Below are 25,669 nucleotides of genomic sequence, written 5' to 3' on the forward strand. Positions count from 1 at the left end.
CCTTGGTCCTAATTTGCATTTTCTTGCTATACGTATAAATGGAGCTATTGTTGATGATTTGCCCTTAGATGTCTCCAAGTTTGTTATAGTTTGGATCAAGTGATATGTGTAACGCCCCAAATTTTGTAATATTAATTATTATATTTATGTAAATCTAAATGTATATATATGTGTGTGTTGATTTACTTGATAATGATGTTTAAGTGTATTAAGTATATGGATGTGTGTATGCATGACTAGTTGAGCTGAAAATGGGCTAAGTGCCTAAGTGCAGGGGGTGATACTGGGTTGTTCTCGCTATAGCGAGAGGAAGCCTTGCGAGGAAGGACCAGAACTGTCGCCTTCTCGCTGTAGTAAGAGACATCTTGCTGTAGCGATAGTCTGGGGTGCATTTCTGGGTGCAGTCTCGCTGTAGCGAGATTCTGCAGAAATCAGGATGCAATTTTGTCTGAGATTTTCACTATGGCGACAGAGGACGTCGCTACAGCGAGAATTTCTCGTTGTAGCGAGAGTATCGCTATTTGAGGGGTTTTAAAAGGGGGTTTAGGGATTTGAGATTCATTTCTCAAATCTCTTCAATCCTCTCGACCCAAAACTCTTTTCTATCGATTATATTGCCTCCAAAGCCGTTCAGAAGCTTGATTGAAGGTTAAATCCGTGTGGGGAATGCTTGAAGGTGAGTTTTAATGATTAGAGTTTCTGTTTTTCAACCACATTCTCTGTTTTTGTGGTTTCCTTGGGTTCTCATGGAATTCTTCCATGTGTTTAGGCCGCAATTTGTGTAAGGAGCACATCCGTGGACAAATCCGAGTGTGAGTCTTCAATCCGAGGTAAGAGGGGACTCTACCTTATCTCAATGTATTGTAATTCTTGTGTGTTTTGATGATTAATGCAATGTGGCTGAGATAGAAGATAGAAATTGTGTGTTTGATGGAAATTGATATGTAATGTGATGTGTGATAGAATAATTGGACCCCGTGAGGGTGATTATGGGTGATAGAATGTCATTGATTGGTGAATTAATGATATTGTAAATAAATGTGGGCTATGTGCCTATAATGTGAAATGAATGTGGGCCTAATGCCGTATATTTGAGTGCCATGTGGGCTGTGTGCCGTGTGTAAGCATGACTACCTATACCAACAAAATGCATTTACTTTTCGGTGGCCTATCACTTAAGAACTCCAAAGTTAAGCGTACTTAACTTGGAGCAATTATGGGATAGGTGACCTTCTGGGAAGTTTCCGGGAAGTTTGCGAGTGAGGACAAAGCACACTGAAAAGTCTCGTGTTGGTTTGTGGGGACAATCGTCAGTCTCGAATAAGTTGCCGGGCTGTAACAATAATGGTATCAGAGCAGTTCATCCAAACAGGACTGGGGTATCGGGCTGAAGCGTCCGAGATAAGTGTTGATTGTTTTGTTTGCCTAAATTATAAATGTATTATTGATTTGACGTGCTGGACTATGACTGTTAAATTGTGAAGCTAGATTGAATATGTCTGGTAGAGGTAGAGGTAGAGGAGCTAGAGGCACCAATGACCTCATGGAACGTATGGCTCAAATTCTGGAAGCCATGGTGCACAATCAAGGTGGAGAGCCAGTTGAGTATAGAGGGTTATCTGCCTTCAGTAGGCATGATCCTTCCAAGTTTGAGGGTGGATTCAACCCCGAAGGAGCTTAAAGGTGGATGCCCGATGTGGAGAAGATCTTCAATGCAATGGGGTGCCGAGAGGAGAACAAGGTTGCCTATGCCACCTATTTGCTATGTGGAGAGGCTGAGGACTGGTGGAGGTTTTTCGGTCAGACCTTGCCACAAGAAGATGGCTATGTCCAATGGGAAACATTCAAGACCATCTTCCTAGGGAACTACTTTCCCTAAGACCTAAGGAAGGAGAAAGCTAGGGAATTCCTTGAACTAAAGCAAGGAAGTATGACTGTGGGGGAATATGCAGCTAAGTTTCAGGAGCTAATGAAGTATTGGCCTCATTATCAGCATGGTGATGGACATGAGGATCTGTGTGCTCAGTTTGAGCATGGATTGAGGCCAAACATTCGAGCTGCGGTCAGTGTGTTTTAGCTGACAGATTTGCCCACCCTGGTGAGCAAGAACAAAATTTTTGAAGCTAACTCAAGAGGGAAGACAGTGGACACTAGGGAAGCCGACCCAGTGAGGCAAGATAGAAGACCCCCTAGGTTCTCAAGGGGACCGTACTTGGGATTAAGTAGCTCTTAGTCTCGAGGGAGTTCATCTCAAGAGAAGAGCAGTGGGAGTGGTTCAGGATCGAGTTCTTTCAGAGGGCCGCTTAAGTGCTTCAGGTGTGGGGGGCCACACATGGTGAAGGACTGCCCACAGCCAAGGATAACTTGTAGCAACTGTGGGAAGTTAGGGCACGTTACAAATGAGTGCTGGGCTGCCAAGAGGGGTGGTAGTGCAAGTGTAGCTCAGAGGCCGGAATCAAGAGGAAGTATGGGGCCAAGCAAGGGGCAGAAGCTGAGCATCCCCGGGAGAGTCTTTGCTATGAGTAGAGTAGAGGCTTCATAATCAGAGGAGCTGATCCGAGGAAAATGCATTATTAAGGGTTGATTGCTTGATGTGCTGCTTGATTCGGGTGCTACGCACTCCTTTATATCTGTGGACTGTATCAAAAGTCTGAATTTGTATGTGACAGAATTACCGTGTAATGTTGTGGTGACTACCTCTACGGGTAAGCCAGTTGTGATGTCATGGGTATGCTTGGGGTGTTCGATAATGGTACATGGTAGGGAGTTTGAGGTGGACTTAATTTGTTTATCTTTTTTGCAATTGGATGTAATTCTGGGAATTGATTGGCTTGCTGCCAACCATGTGTTGCTGGACTATAAGGAGAAGACTTTGATCTTCGGTGAGACAATGACAAAGGTTCCAAGGCTTTTGAGCCAGGGAGCGTGGGAGAACATGGTAAACGCCAAGGCTTTCATGGTTGTGTTCTCAATGGAAACCGAAAGCGTGGTGGAGCCGGAGTATATTCTGGTGGAAAGGGATTTCTTGGAGGTTTTTCCCGAGGATATTTCTGAGCTACCGCCTGAGAAGGAGATAGAGTTTGCTATTGACCTCATTCCGGGAGCAAGCCCAATTTCTGTGGTGCCTTACAGGATGTCACCAGTGGATTTGGCAGAGGTCAAGAAGCAAGTAGAAGACCTATTGTAAAAACGGTTTGTAAGACCGAGTGTGTCACTGTGGGGAGCACCAGTGCTCTTGGTAAAGAAGAAAGATGGAAGCATGAGGATGTGTGTAGATTATCAGCAGTTGAACAAGGTAACAGTCAAGAACAAGTATCCGCTTCCAAGGATCGACGATTTGATGGATCAGCTGAGGGTACTAACCAGCACACCTATACCCAAGCATCCAGCACAAGCGTGCTTCAAGCCACATGTGTGGTCGTGCTTGTGGTCTTGCACGCCTGTGCCTACCTGCGAGAAGTCTAACTCCAAAGCAATTTTAGGGTTTTCAAACCCTATTAAAGAGATCTTAGGAGGAGTGACTTAATTAGACATCAATTTGTTATCATACTTTCTATGCCTTTTACACATCTCTTTTATATTCTCAATCTTGGTGTTAGCCAGTCACTGATGACTACTGAAGCTTTGGAAGCGCCTGTTGAGATCAAGAGCTCTCTTCATCTTTTATCCATTGGAGACCTCTTTAGTTTGCATTTACTTTTCGATTACTATCGATTGATTTATTGTTATTTTGGTTTTTTTTTTATACCATGTGTAGCTAAATTCATAGCTAGGGCTATGGTGTTTTTTTTGCATGACTTTATGAGAACTTTATGATTAAGAATAATTTCATGTTTCCTTTTCTTGATTGGTGCTTACCTTACTACGCTATACTTGTATGTTAGAAATTAACAACTCTTAAACATACCATATAAACCACATATAGTTAATAGATTTATAGGGTAAAATGAGAAAAAGAATTAGGTAGACTACACTTAGTTCTTCTTTTTCAATCATTATTTAATTAATAGCTCGTAGGCTCTTTATACTTTCTCCCTCTTTTACCTTGCATAATCCTTAGGAGTAATAGCTTAGGGAAAATATTGTTAACATTGCATGATCATTTTGTATTAATAAATTTAGTATGAGTGATTGACAATCATAGGAAAACTGAAATTAGAGTTAATCTAAAAGAGAACATAATAATTGTAAAGGTGAAACTATACATTTTAGGTTTTTCTCGATTAGTTTGCACTATTTTAATTTCTTTTTAATTAGTTTTATATTTAAATCTTTGTTTTATTTAATTTTACATCGATTAAGTTCTAACAATTAAATCAAGAAATTCTTAGTAATTGAAAATAATCCTTGTGAGATGATATCTCAAGAACTTATTTTAGAACCCTTTTTTACTTTTTGACGGGAACACTGACACACAAACAACGATCATTGGGAGTAATAGATTAAAAAAAAATTGCTTACATTGGATAATTATTGAGTGTTAGTAATATTAGTATGAACGATTGGTGATTATAGAGAAACCATAATTTGAATTAAACTAAAATTAAACATAAAAAGGTATAAAGGTAAAACTACAAACCCTAGGTTTCTCTTGAATAATTTTTTATTAGAAGTTACACTATTTAAGTTCAAATAATTAAATTATGATAGTTTTAATAATTAAAAATAATATCTATAAAATGATATTCTAAAACTCAATTTAAAAATTTATTTTATTTTTATTTGACAGATATACTTGCATACAAAGAGTAGCACTGTCAACTCTGTTAAAATGCATTAGAGGAAAGATAATTAAATGATTTACTATAAAAAGAATTATACTAGAAGAGAAAAAATAGAAACAAAAAGAATTTAAGTTATCAAGGTTCTTAACCTTTAATTTTGGTATTTTTTTTACTTTTTATTTTATTTAATATATTGCATGTTTCTATTATATGCTATCTTAATATAAGAATTCATTATGATATATAGTAACTTCCATGAAAAATGGTCTTATATGTATCATTTTATATGAATCAAATAAAATTTACATGTCTTTGATATTGTTTATTGATAATAATAATTAATTAATGTCGTTAACTTCAATATTTTAAACTAAGTTTAAATATTTAAAAATAATAATTTTTATAAAAAAATTATATTGAAAATACAAAAATGTAATAAATATTTATTATTTTTAAATACTTAAACTTGGGAATAACATTGGCAAAAACAATAATTAATTAATAAATAAAAATAAATAGACAAAATTAAGTTGAATTTTACGAGTGCTTTTAGTAATGTTTTTAAATTAAAATTTTACTTTATTAATATACGTTCACCTTTATTGTATTGTCAAAGTAAAATTTTAATTTTTAACTGAAAATAATAAAAAAATCTCAATTTTTTAAAATAAAAATACCTATAATATTAACAGAAAATTTTCCTAAATATAAATTTGTTTAGCAAGTAACAGGGTGTAAAGTAGAATCTGAGAAGATTGATTGAGATCAGTCAACGCCTTCGCCCGATCCATACCATACCCGTTCGTTTTCGAATCAGGTGAACAGCAATACCCCACCTTCAAATTTCAATGCAGATTTTCGCATTCTCGAAATTTCCATTAACCATAACAAAATTACACTTGCTTATTTTCGGCTCACCAACTTGCCAACCAACAAAACCTTTGCTCTGTGTGAAGCATTAAGTGAGAACCTTCAGAACTCTCAGCTACCCCATCAAAACGAAAAGAAAAGAACAAAAAGATCTGAATTTATCTATTTCCTCCCAATACTCAAAACTTTTGTCGTGTGACACCCTTTTGAAAATTGGACTCAATTTTGGACCTAATTGATTGTCGTTTATAGTTATATATAGGTTTTGGTTGCTGTTCGGGAAATTCAGTGATTTGGTTTATTGACAGTGGCTATGGCTGCCAATGAAGATGGTGATCAGGAATATGCACCAAAGAAGAAGCCACCTTCTGAGGATGAGAAGAGGTTGATTTTTTAATTTAATTTTTATTTGATTTTGGTTCTTTGGCGGTGTATGTTAGTTTTAGTTGTTGTTGAGGGTAGAGATTGTGTTCTAAATGTTGTATTTTTTGTGAGTGAAAATGAAGGAAGAAGAAAATTGTGCCTGGGAGTTTGATGAAAGCATTGGTGAGGCCTGGTGGGGGTGATTCTAGACCTTCAGATGGTGACCAGGTTATTTCTCTTTTTTACCGGGTTGGATTTTTATAATAAGTGTAGGAAAGCAATGGTTGTAGTGTGTTCAGTAGTGGTTGATTTTTGTCATGAAATATGTTGTATCTTGTGTCCCAGGTTATCTATCACAGCACAATTAGAACTTTGGATGGAGTGCTTGTGGAATCTACCAGGTCTGACTATGGAGGTGAGGTGATTTAAGCTGGTTAGGACCTTTTTTGAGTGTTTTGATTAACAAGATAATAGTCATTTCTGTTGATTTAGTCTTTTATAATTATTTCTTTATTAAAAGCTGATTTTCTTTTTATATTTTGATCCTCTACTTTTGGTTACTGCTTGATTTATTTTCGCTTGAGAATTGACATGGATGCAGCACTTCTTGATAGCACCTGTTGTGAACTCCTAGGGATAACAAATAACTTGACTTGCAAATTTCATAGTGAGGCACCCCACTGTAGAAAATATTGGAAGTTGAAACTTCAGATTTTGTTATTAGGCTTAAGTAAAAATAGTATTAGTGCCAAAATATTTTCTTCCGTAGTAGTTGGGTTGGCTAACTTTATATGTTACTGCAACAGGCAAGGGCACCCCAATAAGACATGTTTTGGGCAAAAGCAAGATGTTATTGGGTTTGCTAGAAGGAATTCCAACAATGTTGAAGGGTGAAGTGGCCATGGTAATATTCTAATTATTTAATTTTATTTTCTTTCTGATATATATACTCTTTTGCTGGTGGCTAAAAGCTCAAGTCATCTTGCCTCATGGTTTATTCATATTATATTGGATCTTCTCAGTGGTCTTGATTTATTATGATTTTGAACTTAGAACCTTAATTTGTGTGCAATATGGGGACAATAATCTTTCATTTGTAGATATAACAGAATATTACTTCTACGGTGCTAACTAAGAAGAATGAAACCGTTGTTATCATAATCTTAATCATCTATGATTTCTACTATTATAATGAAGGAGGAGGAAAATTGACTGTTACCCAGTACTTCTATTTTAATAAAACACGTTGTTGATTTTCTTGAACATTAGGTTCATGTTTCCTTGCTTTACTTTTGGCTGCTCCTACCTATGGTTTTTCTTGAGGATTTGAGGGATCTTATTTGAAATGCATTACTATTTTCTTAAACATGTTAATGGTGTGAGCAATCAATATTTCCTTGGGGAATAATCAAAGTCTTATTTATGGTGGGGTCTGTCAATAGTTTCTTCTTGGGTACTACTTCTGTGGACCTTTAGTTGGATATGAGGACAACTTTTAGATGACTTTTTTTTTTCTTTTTCATTTCCCCCCTCAATTCTTCTTTTCTATTAGGTGGGTTTCTTATTCTTTGATTGTGTTTTCTTTAATATGTTTTTTAATTTAGAATAAAAAATAATTATCTAATTATACTGAATTATTTATTCTTGCAGTTCAAGATGAAGCCACAGTTGCATTATGGTGAAGATGATTGTCCTATTTCTGCTCCTAATGGTTTTCCGAAAGATGATGAACTTCATTTTGAAATTGAGCTGATAGAATTTTTCAAAGCCAAGGCAAGGATGTGTGCTTTGAGTTCAGTTTTTATTCTAATGATTATTTGCTCTATCTTATTCTAATGACGTTTTGGTTTCATTCTATTCTATGAAACATTTTCCATTCTTAATTGGGGGTTCTTTACCCTTTTCATGTACCAAAAGTAAAAGGAAATTATTTTCATGTTTATCTTTTTCAACCCTTTAATCCTTATTTGGATAGTCATAAATATTTTTGCTGTGTTCTCCATTACTGCTGTACTGGTTTTCCCATTTTATGTGGATTCTTTTGTTCAGAATAACTATTTCTTGTGACTGATCTCTGTGTTGCAATCCTCATTTCTTCCTTCTGTGTATATTTCCAGGTTGTTAGTGACGATTTGGGAGTTGTGAAAAAGGTATAAGTGGCTGTAATGTATTGCTTCATAGTTTATAGATTTATTTTGAACATATTCATATGATCCTGGATGGATCTCATGGAAAATATGAATGTCAAACCCAAAAAGGAAAGGAAAAGAACTGTGTTGTGACAGAAATGTTGAGTACATCTCCGACATGGAAAATTGGAAATGGCTTCCTTTTTGAACTGTCTAGGCTTCATAACATGCTTTTAAATTTCAGTTGTAGTTAAAATGTGATTACCAAAATTGCAGCCTGATGTAGCCATGACTGTGGTTGTGTTGCTTTTGTAGACCCGCAATTTAAACCATTGCTTCATATACTATGAAGAAGCATGAGTGCATTTTTTTTACTAAGGTAGAGTTCTATGATATTTGAATTTAAGGGACTGTGTGAAAATTTTCTTTTTTGGTTTACAGAATCAATCTTATAAAATTATTTTAAAAAACTATTCTTGAATACAGAAAAGAAAAAATCTGCTTGATAGACTGGGAATTATTTTCTTCTCAGAAAGGTGTCCTCCGGTTAGGTGAGTCACTGTAGCAAAAACCATTTACAATCCCTTCTTGCTTATTAACCTCTAAAACCAGATTATCTTTGGTGGCAACATATGGTTTCCATTTATTCAAGAGTGCCTTCATAAGCTTCATCAAACCATAAACATGTTCATGTCTCTAATCTCTGTCAACTGTCAACTCTAGCCACCAAACACATGCCATGATTCTACAAGAACTAGTTGCACTGAAACCAACGCAGAACCCACCCCTTACTTGCATTCTCACTGAACATCCTCTGTGGCACTGGCTCTATTTCATTATATTCCATCCATAAACTTACTCCATTCATTTAATATCCCTAGCTTTGGTGTCACTGAGATAAGAGATGTCGTTTCTAGTCTATTGCTTTCTATTTCTATATATATATGGAAAGTTGAAAAATCATTATATAATAATCCAAAAATTGCAATAGAAAAAGAATCCAGAAATTGCAATACTACCATCTGGTTGATTACTCATGTCCATGGTAAGATGTTGATGACAGTAAGCAAAATTTGAAAGGATTGGAAAAGCAAGATTGTGTGGGAGAAGAAAAATGAAGTTACATGGGTGAGAACTTAGAAAACTAAAAACCAGAATCAAAACTCCTTTTAGATGTTCTCAAATCTGGGCTTTAAAGACTATAAAAGAGATACAATTTTAAAAACTGTTTTAAAAAATTAGTGTTATAATTGAACATGTTTTACTTTTTTCTTTTTGAAAAATAAAAGGTGTTTTTCTAAAACAGTAAACAAACAATTCTAAGTCTTTGTATTGAATCTTGTTGGTATATACAGGAAATTCTGACAATTGGGAATTGTATCATAATTTGTCAGAATGTTCACCCAAATATTTTGACATCTATATAATTTTTGCATCATGTGTTGGCATGGGCATATCTGGTAAAAACTGGAAAGGAGGATTAGATGTGGAAAGATATAACCTTTAAGGGAAAGTATCAGTCTTTTTTTTTTTGCTGATAGGTTTCAGTCATTTTTATTCAATAATCTCAATCACGTTATTTGTAACTCTAAGTGTAGGTAGTACATGAAGGGAAGGGTTGGGAATCTCCAAGAGAACCTTATGAAGTTCAGGCTTGGTAAACCAAATCCTTGTTACCTTTTTTCCATTGTTCATCTCTTCTCATGTCAGGCTGTATAATAAGTTAATGGTAGTTTCTGATGATATTTTGTTTGATTGTTTACCAGGATTTCAGCAAAGACAGTTGCTGGGAAATTGATCATGTCACATACAGAAGGAGAACCATACTTCTTTACATTTGGAAAATCAGAGGTATATAAATCATTTTACTCGTTGTTTGTTTATTATAATAATGATAATGATATTATGGTGGAATAAACTTAGAATGAGTTGGTCTCTCTTAATATGCCAAATATTTCAGCTATGATCTGATATGGCTATGCCCATATTTTTTATTTCTTGATTCCAGCAACCATGCAACTCCTTGAAAAATTAAAATAAATAAAAATGACATGAAACAGTTTATTTCTGAGGATTGTTGTGTTGACAACATCTTAGGAAATGCTTTCATATTATTGATTTGTGTCATTTGCATCTGGCTGTTACTCTTCTCTTAATGCAAATCAGGTACCTAAAGGCCTTGAAATGGCAATAGGAACAATGGTTCGGGAAGAGAAGGCTGTTATATATGTTACCAGTCAGTATTTAACTGAGTCTCCTCTGATGCCTGTAATAGAAGATTATGATGAAGTTCACTTTGAAGTGGAGCTCGTTCACTTTATTCAGGTTAGCAAGATCTTCTGTACTCAAAGTCATGGTTTATTGTTGATCTTGTTTGTTGTTGTGGCATGCATCATGCATGTGTGGTAAGATATAAGATAATATAATATAATGAAAGTTTCCTTATTCTTATTTGATTATCTACTTTATGTAAGTTACTGAGGCATTCACTGAGAGGCATTCATTGGTAGTCATATAGGAGTACTTATTATGTTTTCAGTGCTCAGACGTCAGGATTAGCCGATTGACTCCTACAGGCTTTATTTTGATTTTCTTTCCTGTTCTTGGTTTACTTGTCCCTGAGTTAAGTATTTGTCATATATTTCACTTTTTATGAAACTTTGCAAGAACTATGAGTAATCAGATGTGTCGCTACGTTAATGTTGTGCCCAAAGATTTGTACCTGAAATGTTGATTCTGTTCTGATTCAGGGTATGCAATTATTTTTTCACAGGTGTATTCAGATATCTGGATTTTATCCTTCATATTATTACTAGTGGTGTCTGAAAGACTGAAACATATGCTTTTGTAATTTTGTTTTATTTTTTCTGCCCTATGTTGTGCATATGAAATTTCATCTTGGCAATATATCAACAGGTGAGGGACATGCTTGGAGATGGGCGCCTAATAAAACGCCGGATTCGTGATGGGAAAGGTGTGGATTGAGACTCAAGTTATTTACTGGTACCAATCTTACAAGGAGTGCAGAATTTATAAAAGGCATCATGATTTCTCTTTAGCTAGATACAAATAAAACCAAAAAATTAAAAATAATGTTGTGGAGAATTCCTAGCTGATGCTTGAGTTTATATTCATGATATTTAATTATGCTATATTTCAGCAGTTACCATTTTTTTCTTTTCACAATTTTTATTATTGTTCTTTTGTTTAAGGTGGTATGTTAGGAGAAGGAGCTAAATTATTTACTTTTAAGCTTCATTAACATTGTTTTAAGTTCCAGCAGTTTACATCTATTTAAAATTTTATTATGATTTTGCATTTGTTTGTATCAAATAGGTGATTTTCCAATGGACTGTCCCCTTCATGATAGTCTACTCCGTGTTCATTACAAGGGCACCGTTCTCAATGAAGAAAAGAGGGTATTCTGTGATACAAGAGTAGACAATGATGGTCAGCCATTGGAGTTCTGTTCTGGAGAAGGGCTTGTGAGTTTCCCAACTTGAGCATAAATAAGCTCAAGTTGAATTGAGTCTTTTTATTTAGTTTTATTTTTTGTTATAGACTTTACTGTCTGAAAATTCCTTATGTAATTGTTTACCTAGAATTTATCCCCTTTAACATCAATGCTAATGATGCAAATACATCAATTTTTACATTGGTTATTGTGCTTGAATGTTTTAGGTACCAGAGGGATTTGAAATGTCTGTTCGCCTGATGCTTCCAGGAGAGATAGCTCTTATCACATGCCCCCCCGACTATGCTTATGATAAGTTTCCAAGGTTGCTCATGAACCTACACCTTTGACTTTGTGTTTAACCAATAATTAATGTTTCTTGAAGCTTTAGTGCAGACAATTTCCAATTGAATATGTTTTCTATCTCAGCATCCACTATCGTCTTGTTCTATTCCTATGCTTCATGTCATCCTTAGCATACTTCCTCCTTTTATGATCAGGCCTTCAAATGTCCCTGAGGGTGCTCATATACAGTGGGAAATTGAGCTTATAGGTTTTGAAATGCCAAAGGTACATTTATGAATTCTTCAGTTAAGTTCAATTTATTTTCTATAGAAGTTGCGTATATGCATTTAGCAATTATAATACCTGCAATGCTGTATGGTAGTGAATGCTTGGTGGTGAAATGTTGACAATTGCAAAAGTAAGTGTGGCAGAGATGAGAATGCTGATCAAGTTATGTTTATATTGTTCTCTAAATTTAATTATTATGTTTTTCAGTTCAGTTAGCTCCTTAAATATTCTTGAATGAGATATATTTCTGCTTTATTGTTCTATGATTTTAGTCTTTGGCTGAACTACGATAGTTATATGAAACAGAATATGATAAATCATACAAGTTGGATTTAATACTTCAAACAATATATAATTAACTTACACTGTTTTGTAACCCTTGACTGCTTTTGATTTCTATTTTACAAGTTGTGTACTGGTTCCTTATTAGTGGGCTAATGCTTTTGTTTGTTGTACTATATCCTTATTACTATGCCTAATGCATTGCGGATTTCATTCCTCATTGCAGGACTGGACTGGATTGGACTTCAAAAGTATAATGAATGATGCTGAAAATATTAAAAACACGGTATGCAGTTGCTAGATTTGTTTTAGTGATTATTTTTGAAAGGCTGAGTGGAGGTTTTCTCTTTCTCAAAATAATAAATCTAAATAGACAGCTAAGTTACCCAGCGATGGGTGGTTGTAGTGAAGTGGAAGTAGACTGTGACCTCAGGCAAACATTACTTCTAACATTAGGAGTCTGAATCCTAGAGTCACTGTCCTGGGGCAGTCTCGGTCTCAAGGGTTAGTCTTATAGCTATACCTGTAGGATACTCTCTAATCGTTGACTACCGTTACACTCAATTTATTCAAAGCTATTTGAAGACTAGGTGGCAATGTCTCCTTCTTATGTATAAATTCTTATTTAATTATATCTTTTTTATTATTGTTGTAATACAGTTTCTATGTTTTTGCCAATATATCATATCCTACATTGAGCACTTCTGTCAAACACGAGTGTGAAACTTTGTTGAGCAAAAATAATTTAAGAATTTGAAAGGGGTAAAATTTAAGCTGTCAAGTCAAGGCTCCCACTAACAGTTATGAATCTTCTGTCAGTGATCCAGATTACTGCTCTCTTTAGCTATGCATGCATAACATGAAGAAATGATTCTCATTTATGCTGAAATAATCAGGATGAAGCTAGAATAATACAAGGGAAGTTCATTAGAAATCCAAGAATGACTTTAGATAAAATTCTATGAAATTAAATATAGATAGTGTACGCTGATTTCATGAAAGTGCCCTCAATTTTATTTTAAATCCAGCCCTTTTCTTGTATAGATTATGAAGTTATGGCTTCATTATGGTTTATTTGATTAATACCTATGAAGCCTTGATATTCAGTACAACACAGATATGATACAAATACGAAAATACAAGAGATTCTTGAAAATACAAGATATGATACGGCCTAGATACATTAGCATAAATTAAAAAAAACATATTTTATACAAAAACAAATTACTTTTAAAGAGATGTTGGTGACTAATTCATATTAATGTATTACATTTTCATATTAGAACTATATGGAAGTGAGATCCATGAGCACTGAGTGATTCGAGTTGTCAACTATCATCACTGACCCACAACTTGCTAGCCCTTATCACCAATTTGTGACCCAGTAACAAATGACTTTTACAAGACCCAAAATGACCGTTATGTGTGAAAGCTTTGAGCATTGTTGCGTACAAGACCCACAAGGATTGCAACCTTTATTTGTGTAAGGCTAGACCCATGCTGCCACAAGCCCTAGCTAGAGGAGACGAGTGATAATGTTGGTTGAAGACTTTATCTCAAGTGTTGAACAATCATGGAATTGAAACTCACTGTTTCAATATTATATCTTCTGGCTGGAAGCTATACTCAAATGTATTGAGTCATATCCCAGCTGTATCAGGGCAGGAATTTATTTTTCAAAATAAAATAAAAAATTGGATACTTGTCCATTACTCACACTTTGGCCAAATTGGAGTATCCGGGCTTCTTAGGTTAATAGTAATACTCATTATTGTTTTCATACTTGTGCTACGATCACTTACGAAGATATTAAACAACACTTAGGGTTTACTCTTGGTTTTGAGTGAAGGGAAGTTGAATGTTTCATGTTGTTTGTCTCTTTCAGGGTAACAGGCTATTCAAAGAAGGAAAATATGAACTTGCCAAGGCAAAGTATGAAAAGGTATTAATCTTTCTCTCTTGAGGTAGGTGGAACCTTATGCTCTTACATTTATTGGTTGACTCTTTCATAGAAAATTTATTGCACTGGGGTTGTGTTAGGGTCCAGAATCTAAGCTTAGGTAATAGAAGAAAAAGAAAAGGATATTTTATTGATTATGATAGGAATTAGGATTACAAGAATCCCCCAGAGTCAAAGCTCCTCTCAGAGAATGTTATTCTCCTCTCTTAAGTCTAGCTGAAGAACTCCCCCCTCAATTCCTCAAACTAACAATTTAAATAAAGAACAATGAAACTAACATAATCTAATAACAGAATATCCTAACTGACTTATTCAAATTCAAAACAGCATCCTAAAAACAGAATAATAACAGACTTCCTAATTATTGATTATTGGCTTCCTTCCTACGGGAGTAGACCCGCCACACAATAGGCCTTGTAGGGCTTGTATTTCAGAGGCCTTCATTGCTGTTTGAGGTCCCATCAATACCACCCCTTGAACTTCCACTCTTGTCCTCAAGTGTGAATGAAGGAAACTGACTTTTGATGACTGTCACGTTATTGGGGCCTCACTTTCCTCTTCTTCCGCTAGCAGAGTCGCGATGACACCGCCCTCTCCTTGCTCCTCTCCTTCGTCTAAGAGCATTATCCTCAACGATTTTTCTAGGCATTGATGGTGAGGGCCGAATTTCTCTCCACAGTGAAAACAAAGCTCTTTGTTTTTATGATCCATAAACTCCTTCAAAGGAAGGTGTCTTACACCACGAGATCGCCCTCCGTTTGTTTGGGAACCATGCATGAAATTTCCTTTTGAATTTGGATCTCCTGAGGAACCCAAGGGCTCCATCATCGAGTTTCCTTCCCGCAGATTTTGTTCAACCTTGAGGTTGTCACAGATGAAGGGCGTGGATACTTCGATCCCTATTAAATGGTCGATTCCCCGAGGGAGTAGGTGCATAATAGCCCCAGCGGACAATGTGTATCACGGCTATCCGGGAGGTTGGGGACAGCAACCGCACCTTTCTCCGGATTTCTGACTAGAGACCATTCATAAAGAAGCCCAAAAAATGAACATCTGATAATGGTGGTGATACCTGCGACGCAAGGATTTCGAAGGCTTCTATGTATTCCTCAACCAAACCGGTTTGTTTAACCGTAGCCAATTCTTCAATGGGATTGTCAAGCCTCCCGACCCCAAATCTTGTTACCATGGACCTCTTCAAGTGCTCCCACGTTGCATTGTCTTCTTCATCACGCCATAGATTAAACCAATGGATAGTATTTCCACCCATACTCAACTTTGGGAGGTGGATTTTCATCTCCCCCAAAGTGCCATGGGCATCAAAGTAAGTTTCAGCCCTGCAAATCCACCCAACGAGGTCAACTTCGTCAAATTGAGGCATTTCTACCTTCTTGATTGAAGCTCGGTAATCGTCCCCATCATTGGGTACAGTTCTGGGAGGATGCAAATTCAGATTCGGACCCTCCTTGTTTCTGGTTTGGAATAACCTTTGTATGTCCTCCAGGAGCTTCACGTCTCTTTCTTTCATCTCTTCTCTCATCAGTGCTCGATAGTCTGCAAAGTTTGTCTCCATGCTCTGAATTTTTGCCTCTATCCTCTCCACTGATCTCGTGTGCATGGAAAGGTGATCCGGTAGGTCAGACCAATTGTTAGGGTCCAGAATCTAAGCTCAGGTAATAGACAAAAAAGAAAAAGATATTTTATTGATTATGATAGGAATTAGGATTACAAGAATCTCTCAGAGCCAAAGCTCCTCTCAGAGAATGTTATTCTCCTCTCTTAAGTCTAGCTGAAGAACTTCCCCCTCAATTCCTCAAACTAACAATTTAAATAAAGAACAATGAAACTAACCTAATCTAATAACAGAATATCCTAACTAACTTATTCAAATTCAAAACAGCATCCTAAAAACAGAATAATAATAGACCAGAATAATAACAGACTTCGTAATTATTGATTGTTGGCTTCCTTCCTACGGGAGTAGACCCACCACACAGTGGACCTTGTAGGGCTTGTATTCTAGAGGCCTTCATTGCTGTTTGGGGTTCCATCAGGTTGGAAATTTTAGATGGAACAGCTGTAGGTGTGCTGCTGCATCTTGATAGAAACTATAGATCTAAAATATTCATTGAATTGGTCTCAGCTATATATGGTGGTGTAATAGCACGCATTAGTCTTAAAAGGCTAGGAGAGTTGTTGTGAATGGTTTAAATCTTGGCTTCTTTGCTGAAAAAAATGGCATCAGCTAACAGCAAAATAGTTCACTTTTATTTAAAATTTTGTTTCTGCTAAATATATTCATACACTTGCAAAAGAATTTGAAGTGCTATGATTTGTATGCTATGACATTATTGATTATTTTGTCTATGTTGGAATCTCTGATTTTGTTAAAAGAATTGGATTTGTATGTTATATTGAATTTCTATTGTACATTCCACAATGATTGGATTTGCAATTCTCTTCGGTTTTTGTTTTTCTGGCTCTGAAACTCTCACTATATCATCAAACTTATATGTGGTAGTTGGCAATAGGTGCTTCGAGAATTTAATCATGTTAATCCACAAGATGACGAGGAAGGAAAAGTTTTTGTAGATACACGTGTAAGTGATCTTTTGTCTCTCTTGTGGAACATTAAAGAAGGGACGCACTGTTCCTAATTTATGATTGATAGGTTGATTCAATTTAGACTAAATCTTTGTATTCGTCTCTTTCACAATGATTGAAGAATTTGCTACACCTGAACGTTGCTGCATGCTATCTGAAGTTGGGAGAGTGCAAAAAATCTATTGAGACTTGCAATAAGGTATGGTTGAGACCTCTGCCTTCATGTAGCTTTCGTTTAGTTCGTTGGTGTAAACAGATAACTGCTTTAATTTGTTGTACATGCATCTGAAATATTAAGCTCCATCCAGTCCAAGTGAGCCTCATTTGTAATTCCTCTGGATCAACCACAGTGACTTACTACTTTTATAGAATCAATTGTTATTCCTTGATCAGATGTTGTTGTAAAGGGCTAAATTTTAAAGAAGATATTTTCATTCTTTAATTTGTTGTTGTACTATCGATAGAGGCTAACTTCTGTTGGAGTAAAATTTCTTCATGAAAATTCAATTTTCTTCATAAAACAAGCTATGCTAAATGGATGTTCTTAAATTTAGGCTTGGGCTTTATTTAATTCCAAAAACTAGTTTAATACACTCTACTTAAATCATATATGTAGCCAATATGGGATCTCAACACACCTCTCGCCCAAAATTGAACATCTGAAGTGGAGTGTGGAGATTATAGGACTGTTTCTCTTATATATATTGCACTAGAAAACCCGCTAGGCTAGGCAGGTTGCACAAAGAAATTAATGAAAGTAAGTTAAGTGCACCTGGAAAAACTGAGGCTAGGTTGATTTTTCTTTTTTATAGTTGAGGGTTGTCCGGTATTGAATGTATGATAGATAGACTTTGATATTATTTTGAATTTGGGATTGGGCCTAACTTGAATTCAAAAGTTAGCTTGTAAGGTAAGGATTGTTTTAGTCTTTATAAGATCTACTTTAGCCATGTATTTAGTCAATGTGAGATCTTAACAGATAGAAAAGGAGAAAAAAGAGAAATGTTGCAAAGAATGTGGTTGTCATTAATCTCCTGTTTAATTCGCTCAACTTCAAGATACCCAAGATACCTAGATGGAAACCTGTGTAGTGTATTTCTCACTAGTCACAAACATACCTAATAGAATTGGTCTAGTTGGTGTGATGCACATGTGCGTGTGCACACACTTTTTTCCCCCTACAATCAAACTATTTTCTTTGAAAACAAGCTGACCTTGTTACTGTCTTTGCATGGGTTAATTGTCTTGGTTGTGGGTAAATGAAAGAACTAAAAAACTTAGAGTATAAGATGGTTATAAGTTATAGGAAGAGTTTGATTCATTTTATTTCATTATTTTTATCTCTTGTAAGTACTTATTGAGAAATTTATTTAAATAAGCTTAACTTTAACTCAACTCCAAAAGTTAACTCAAGGGAGAGGATTGTTCAAATCTCATGAAGAGTAATGTTACTATATTCATAGCCAAGGTTGGAGGACATTTTAACAATATTTGTACAATTTTTTTTTTTCATGTATTCAATAGTGAGAATGTGAGAAGAATTAATCTTGATAATCTATATATGATTATATGATTAAGATTAACCCTTCTCACTTCTCATGCTCTCAGTTGATACACAAGCGCCCGTGTGAGTGTGTATAGGTTACTTTATAAGAGAAAACAGGGAAAGAACTCTATAATTCCCAGAATCTGGTACACACACAATGCAAAACATCAAGGGTTTGCACATCTCAATGTCAAAAGCCCTAATTTGCTCTTACAAATCGCACGATATTCCTCTCTAATCTCCCCCCTTATTAGTAGGCAAAATGCCTTATTCAAACAAGCTCACCTAACTGACTAACTAACTCAGTAATGTAACTAAGTAATTTATTTTAACTAACTATTAATGGGGTTTAACTAACAATACTCCCACCCTAAACACTTTTGTATCGTGGTTCCATTTGTTTGAAGCATTATGATTAAGTCAACCCACTACAGCAGTCCCAAGATAGTCTCAAGCCCACTTGGGTCAAACACAAACAAGTGGCTATAATCAATTTCTTTCAATGCCTTGTTTTCTTTAATATTTTTGGTCCTGAAACATTTCCTCTACAAGTGTATTTAGAACCCAAGGTTTTCTAGGCAAATCAATGAATCATGGTTCGTTGTCATTCTTTCTTTATTTCCCTAATGATGTTGCATGTGTTTATGCATTTCACAATTCAAAAGATGGTCTCCTTCCACACAAGAGAGCTCGTTTTCAGGTCTCATGTAAAAATAATATTCAAAAAATCGCAATATAGAAATAAAGTTCAATAATAAAGTTAAAATTATACTTAAATAGCCAAATCATATAATGATAATGTGATTTAGGTGTCATAATTATAAATGTGAAGTTTCACAACTTGTGGAGGGGGAAGAAAAATGGGCTGTCATTCGAAATGGTGTTATTTTGGTGAAAAAATGTGATTATACCTTTATTTTGTTAAACTTGTAAAATTGGGTGTAAACTCACGAGTGTACCTGAGTTCACCCAAGTTCACCCAAGATAGCTTCTCCTCTTCTGGCACTCCAATGGATCAGCTACCAATAAGACTACACTCCATCAAATGTTGGCATCATTGTCAAGATTTGATACTTGCATCTCCAAGCTCAAGTACCAGTTGATAGAAACTTGGTATTTTTATAAGAAAAAACAGGGAAAGATTTCTATAATTCACAGAACAGAACACGCAAACTGTAGAACTTTGAGGCTGTGCACCTCCCATTGTCAAAAGGCCCTAAATTCATCACACAGATCACATGATATTCCTCTCTAATTTCCCCTCTTATTTATAGGCAATGTGCCTTATTCAAACAAACTCGCGAATCTAACTCACCAATGTAACTAACTATTGGGTAACTAAGTAATTTATTTTAACTAACTACTACTTGGGGGTTAGCTAGCATAGTGGATTTTAGCTGCAAACTAGTTTGTGGGCTTGTACGTTGCTTTCCTTCCATGCTTATTAAGGCTCTTTCTGTGGGCCTTTTTCCTTTCTTTGGCTTAAAACTGGATTCTGGCATTTGATTTTATGTTCTATATAATAATTTTGCCTGTTATGTTTTCTTCAATGAACCATGCAGGTTTTGGAAGCAAATCCTGCACATGTCAAGGGTCTTTATCGACGCGGAATGGCCTACATGGCTGCTGGAGATTTTGAAGAAGCTAGGGCTGATTTTAAAATGGTAGAAAATCTTTCTGCTTAACTGCTTTAGCATCTCAGGGTGTATTGGTATTCATTTTTAAAATCACTTTGAATGCTATCTTAGATGATGAAAGTTGACAAGTCAACTGAATCAGATGCAAATGCAGCTCTTCAAAAACTGAGGCAGAAGGAGCAGGTAGGCTTGAAATCAGTTATTTACTTATATGATTGAGACATTGCGGAAGGAAACACTTATATACAATTCATTTGCAGGAAGTTGAGAAGAAAGCTAGGAGGCAATTTAAAGGGCTATTTGACAAGAAGCCTGGAGAAATTGCGGAAGTTAAACCTGATGTAGATGGAGATCAGATGACAAGTGAAAGCCAGAAGGATGAAGTACATGGGGACTCAGATGGAACAAATTCAGAGGATTCACATGATGAAGCTCCAACTGATGCACCTAGAACGAGTTGGTTCTCTCTCTTTTGGCCTCCTGGAAGAAGACTTTTCTCAGCTCTTGGTCTTAATAGATGTACCATCCTATAATATAACTTAAAGCATTTTGTAGTTGGTCATAATACAAAGTCTAGAAGGCGGCATTCCGATCATTCTAATACAATGGTTTTATTAAAGAGAGTGCGAGCTTTTGTAACGTTTATGTTGTCAGGAAATTTTAGGTTATATCTGCTGAAGATTGTTTTTCTCATATTGTACATTGTCAGCTGAAAAATATTTTCTTTTATATATAATAAGAGACTTGTAAGCTTAATAAGAAATAGCAGGTCAACAACTGAAGAAATTGTTGAAAGTGCTACATTATCATTCAGTTGTAAGTGGGAGGTATCTGTGAACATGTTTAAATTTTTGTAGCATCTGTTGTGAACCCCCCCCCCCCCTCAAACTGACACCTTCTGTGCCACAGTGTCCGAGCATGTTTGGTTTGAGGAAATGTATTTTTTTCATTTATTCTTTGCATAAGCAATCAGAAAGATGTTACCTTGATTTTATTTTGTATCCTGCATTTAAAGATTTGTATAAAGTAGTAAAATTGTAAAATATTTTAATAATTTTTTGTATGCCATTTTGCAAACAGAAAATAAAGTAAAAATGCCGTATTTTTTGTGATTATATGTAAAAAGAGAGCATTTCGTCGTGGACACTAAAACTTCAGTGTAGCTTGGGGCTGGATTTTAATTAATTAAAGTTGGATAAATTATTGACAATGCTGTGTATTTGAATGATTTTTTTCAGCATGGTCGAGATTTAATGTTAGTATGGTTGTCAAAGAAACTTATCTATTGTCACTCGAAGGTATGATTTATTTCACAGTTTTTCTTTTCAAACACAACCTCACTACAAGCTGCCCCCCTCCCCACCATTGCAGCCATTTCTACTCATTCTTTTACCAAGAAATGTTTTTAAGCTAGGTGAATATGTCCTAAGAGAAGTATATGAAGCAAGCATTTTAGATGCCATATACTAGAACATAACACAAGTTACTTTGCTGTGTATCACTCTTCATGGCGCATGTATAAGAAGGTGACACACTTTTTGATATACAATGTCTTTTGATGTTATGTCATATATTAGAATATCTTATGTGTCACTTTCTAAAATTCATTTAAACCACCAAAACAAAGCTTAAGCAAATAAACAAATTATTGTGTAACTTCTTTAAGCGAGTGAGATGAACCTTTAGAGTTATCTCGTTTAAGCGAGACTTTTGTCACATAAGTTAATATTGGCTCGCTTAAACACTTCTAAGCAAAACTAATTAAAATGAAGCAAATTTGGGACAAAGAGACATTGATATGCGGTTTGTCATTTGCTTAATTGACCCGATACTCGCTTAAGCTAAAAAGGATTCGCTTAAGTAGATAAGCTATTACTTAAACGAAATAAGCACATAGATCGTGATTTGATGTCTATCATTCACTTAAAGCAGAGAGTGGTAATATATATCAAATTGGGATCCACTTAAGTGAGTATTGAGTCTCTTAAGCAAATTATGCAAAAAATAGTAAAATTATGCAGAAACAGATAACATGCAAGGTTAAGCAAGATAAATTTGATTACATTCATTTACACAGAAAATTACTTGATAAATACATATTTAACAAAAAAAATATTCACATAAAAATAATTATATACTAATAATAAGCAACTTAAATACATTTATTTATTGATATTAAAAATGATTATAAAAAGTACCTGAGATACTGATTGAACCAAATTTAAAGTTTTGTTCTTTTTCTTTGCTTGTAGTTCAAACTAATTTTTTAATCATTTATCCTTCTTTATACGTAGAATTACATATAAAAAGTACCTGAGATACTGATTGAATCCTTTAAATTGTGTAGCATCATCCCTATTTTGTGTAACATAATTTTTATTGTTTTTGTTTTTAAAATGGAGGAGTATTTCTAACAATGTCGTATATTTAACTCAAGCGAGAAATGCTTCACTCAAGCAAGATTTTTTAATTTGAAAGGCGACGCCTCTAGAGCATTCTTGCTTGAGCGAGAATGGATAGAAATTTCTTAAATGTACTCTCACTCAAGTAAGGAGCCCTCTAGCTCAAGCAAGATTAGGCAACATAATTATTAAATTCATTTAGAATTATAAATCATAAAAAATATTTATTAATTCTGAACGTTATATTATGCATATTATTTTGCTCTTGTAAGTGCAACTTCTAAAACTTGTGTCTGGCCGCTGAAACTCCTTAGAAGTGATTCCAAGGACTCAAAGGAAGAGTTTCTCACAGCTCTCTCCCCTTCTGTTGTGGTGCCTTTGGGTCAAGTTCTGATTTTGGTCTCGCTTTGGTTTAAAGTGTTAATAGTGTCATCAACTAAGCTAACAACATTCTTGTGACTACTTGAGAGGCCAACCTAATCATTTTATATGTAGGTGACGTTATCGATGTGTAGTACTAAGTTTAAGTTCTCCTTCAACCTTTATTTCTTTTATATTGTGAATAATTCCACAATGGCCTTATGTCGTCCATTTCTTAAGTATGTATTTGACAAGGATAATCTTTACATCATTGGCTTCAAATACATTCAAACCATGACAGCATAGTATGTCAAATATTTCAAACTTTTTACAAGTGCAAGATTTAGTTAAGGAAATATCAAATGTAACTATCCATCACTTTTGTTAGTTTACTTTAGTAATGACATATTCAATCAGAGGATGATTTTCAATCCTTTATGATATACAACAAGTCAAGAATTGACCAAACTCTTATTGGAATAAGTTAAATACTATATGTGTGCATATCTTGGCCATTGGTATTAATATTAGTGATACCTCATATCACGACATGGTTAGTTTATGGCGGAACTCATACTCACACTTTAGCTCATTGTAATACTTATCTTCAACAACTCGTTCAAAGCGTATGAAGAATTGTTTGATGTCAACATCGGGTTTCTTACAAGCTTTGAAATCAGAATTTAATCTTTCACTTAGCTGAGTACTTTGCATTCAAAGGGTGAAAACATCCTTGAGATAATATGATATCCATTTCTCCATTATGGAATAAAGTGAAATAATCTAAGTATTTTCTTGAATATTATATTTTATAATCAGCCTTGTCCAAGCCTCCTCAAATTCAATTGAAATATCAAAATCATACATGCATCTTTTTAAATCTCTTAAAAATTAACTTCCTTTTTTCATCAAATTGTTAAGGTATTTTATTCCATTTTGTATTAAATATCATATGCATAAAACATGATGTGTCTCAGACATTACTTATTTCTTGATCTTGGTTTAAAAAATTGTTTGATGCTTTTTTTTTATTATGTGCTTCCAAGAATGTCTCAAACAATCATTGAAATGATTACGTCGTCTCATCATACAAGGCTGCCTCGAAATAAAAACACCTCTATAATGTCTAAAAACAATGCTACAAGCCTATTAACTCGATTAATACAATATGTAGTGTTTAGTGATACAACTTACCAAAAATACCTCAAAATCAATCACCATCTTAGCATATGCCCAAAAAATATTTGTGATTTGTTCATCAACATCTATTTGGTATGCATGAAAAAAATGTTGGGTGGTCTACCAACTGTCATTGAAAGTATTGCATTAAACAACTAACTTCTCTAAATACCATTCACCTTTGTCTCTTTGCCTTCAAATAATTTTTTGCATCAAGAAGAGTATATCCAACATTCACACGATGTCCTACAAGTGTGTTCATGAGCTTGGACTTTTGTTATCTTATAATGAGAAGCAATCATGTGTTTTGTCTCTAGAAGTTATAATAGTAATTATGTATTTGCTGGACAAGTGTACCCGTCGAGAAGTAATAAAGGATTTTTAAATTAAGTTATAGAAATATCGTTCCACAAGGATTATTTCCTAATTATTAAGAATTTTCTAATTCAATTGTTTGAGTTTCAAAGATCTGAGATTAATTAAAACAAGAATTTATATGAAATTGAGAATGAAGAACACAATGCACATCTTAGTTGAACTTATTGGAGAAGAACCTAAGGCATATGGGTTTTCTCATTCAATCCTTTATGTTATTCTTCCATTTAACTCTAAATTCAATTTTCTTGTGATTACCAATCATTCATACAATTACTATTAATACTTAATGGCCATACAATATTAATATTCTTTTTTCTAAACTAACATATCCAATGGTTATGCAAGATATTAATTCAAGAAAGCTTAAAGCATCTATGAACTTGTTAATTTAATAACAATTAGAAGAGAAAGATTGGTTTGGTCCACCTAATCATTTGTCTCGCTTTATCCTATAGATCCATTAACTAACCGAGGTACGATTGCCTGACGATATAATTAATTAGGATTAAGAAAGAAGCACAATAGGATAAAATCTAATCATGGAACAGAAATCAAATTTATATTCAAATATCAAAACCATAAATTCATGAATAATAGTTCTCATAGCCCTAGTTATGGATTTAGTTACTCATGCTAAAGGAAAGAACTAAAATAATCATAGAAAAAACTATAATCAAAAGAAATAGCAAACTAGAGTGGGAGATGAGTTCCCAGTCTTCAAGTATGATCGCTTGAAGCTCCAAGTCCCACCAAAAGTATGCCAAAGATCCGTGTAAGAGAAACGAGATGAGAGGTGTATCGGAAAGCAAAAGAAAAGATGTAGAACTGTCCCGAACAAGATGCCTGAGGTCTCTCTTGTATAAGATTTGAAAATCCTAAAAGCTCTTCATAATTGGGCTTCCCACATATGAGCATGACCGTGTAAGGCCTTAAGCACGGCCGTGCATGGACTTGAAGCACTCCCGTGCTTGTTGAAAGGGTCTGGGCGTGCTGACTGCTGCGAAACTCTGATCTTCCATCAATTTGGGCCCAAAACACACCTAAAATCTACTTGTGGCCTTTTCATACTAAACTACACAATTAACATATAATTTAGTATAAAATTCAAATAAAATAAAGGTCAAACATGAATATATGGATTGTAAAAGAGAGCCTAATTACAAACTTATCATTATGCTTTTCAACAAACTCATGTATAACATATTTGT

The 25,669-nt window shown here is 34.8% G+C and overlaps 2 protein-coding genes across 4 annotated transcripts; both read left to right on the forward strand.

Annotated features, from left to right (window-relative positions):
• Positions 1-2,332: 2,332 nt before the first annotated feature.
• Positions 2,333-3,187, forward strand: LOC113850887. Its single transcript, XM_027481411.1, has 2 exons — positions 2,333-2,522; positions 2,670-3,187. The coding sequence occupies exons 1-2, from the start codon at positions 2,333-2,335 to the stop codon at positions 3,185-3,187; spliced, it is 708 nt and encodes a 235-aa protein (XP_027337212.1).
• A 2,273-nt stretch (positions 3,188-5,460) lies between these two features.
• On the forward strand, positions 5,461-21,134 carry LOC113849190 (peptidyl-prolyl cis-trans isomerase PASTICCINO1). 3 transcript variants are annotated; one of them, XM_027478899.1, is made up of 21 exons: positions 5,461-5,541; positions 5,847-5,978; positions 6,101-6,185; positions 6,303-6,372; positions 6,764-6,861; positions 7,608-7,730; positions 8,075-8,107; positions 9,685-9,743; positions 9,853-9,937; positions 10,253-10,411; positions 11,003-11,060; positions 11,423-11,571; positions 11,768-11,865; positions 12,041-12,110; positions 12,622-12,681; positions 14,281-14,337; positions 16,887-16,955; positions 17,081-17,158; positions 20,068-20,169; positions 20,254-20,325; positions 20,403-20,895. In XM_027478899.1, exons 2-21 carry the CDS (start codon positions 5,908-5,910, stop codon positions 20,673-20,675), a joined length of 1,869 nt encoding a protein of 622 aa, XP_027334700.1. In that variant the 5' UTR covers positions 5,461-5,541; positions 5,847-5,907; the 3' UTR covers positions 20,676-20,895. The 3 variants fall into 3 exon arrangements, with proteins under 3 accessions (XP_027334700.1, XP_027334699.1, XP_027334698.1); XM_027478898.1 differs by having other exon boundaries at positions 5,482-5,686; positions 20,403-21,134; XM_027478897.1 differs by having other exon boundaries at positions 5,504-5,686; positions 5,903-5,978.
• Positions 21,135-25,669: the final 4,535 nt, after the last annotated feature.

Source organism: Abrus precatorius, unplaced genomic scaffold (assembly GCF_003935025.1).
Source record: "Abrus precatorius isolate BTA unplaced genomic scaffold, Abrus_2018 Scaffold9, whole genome shotgun sequence".
Lineage (NCBI taxonomy): Eukaryota > Viridiplantae > Streptophyta > Magnoliopsida > Fabales > Fabaceae > Abrus > Abrus precatorius.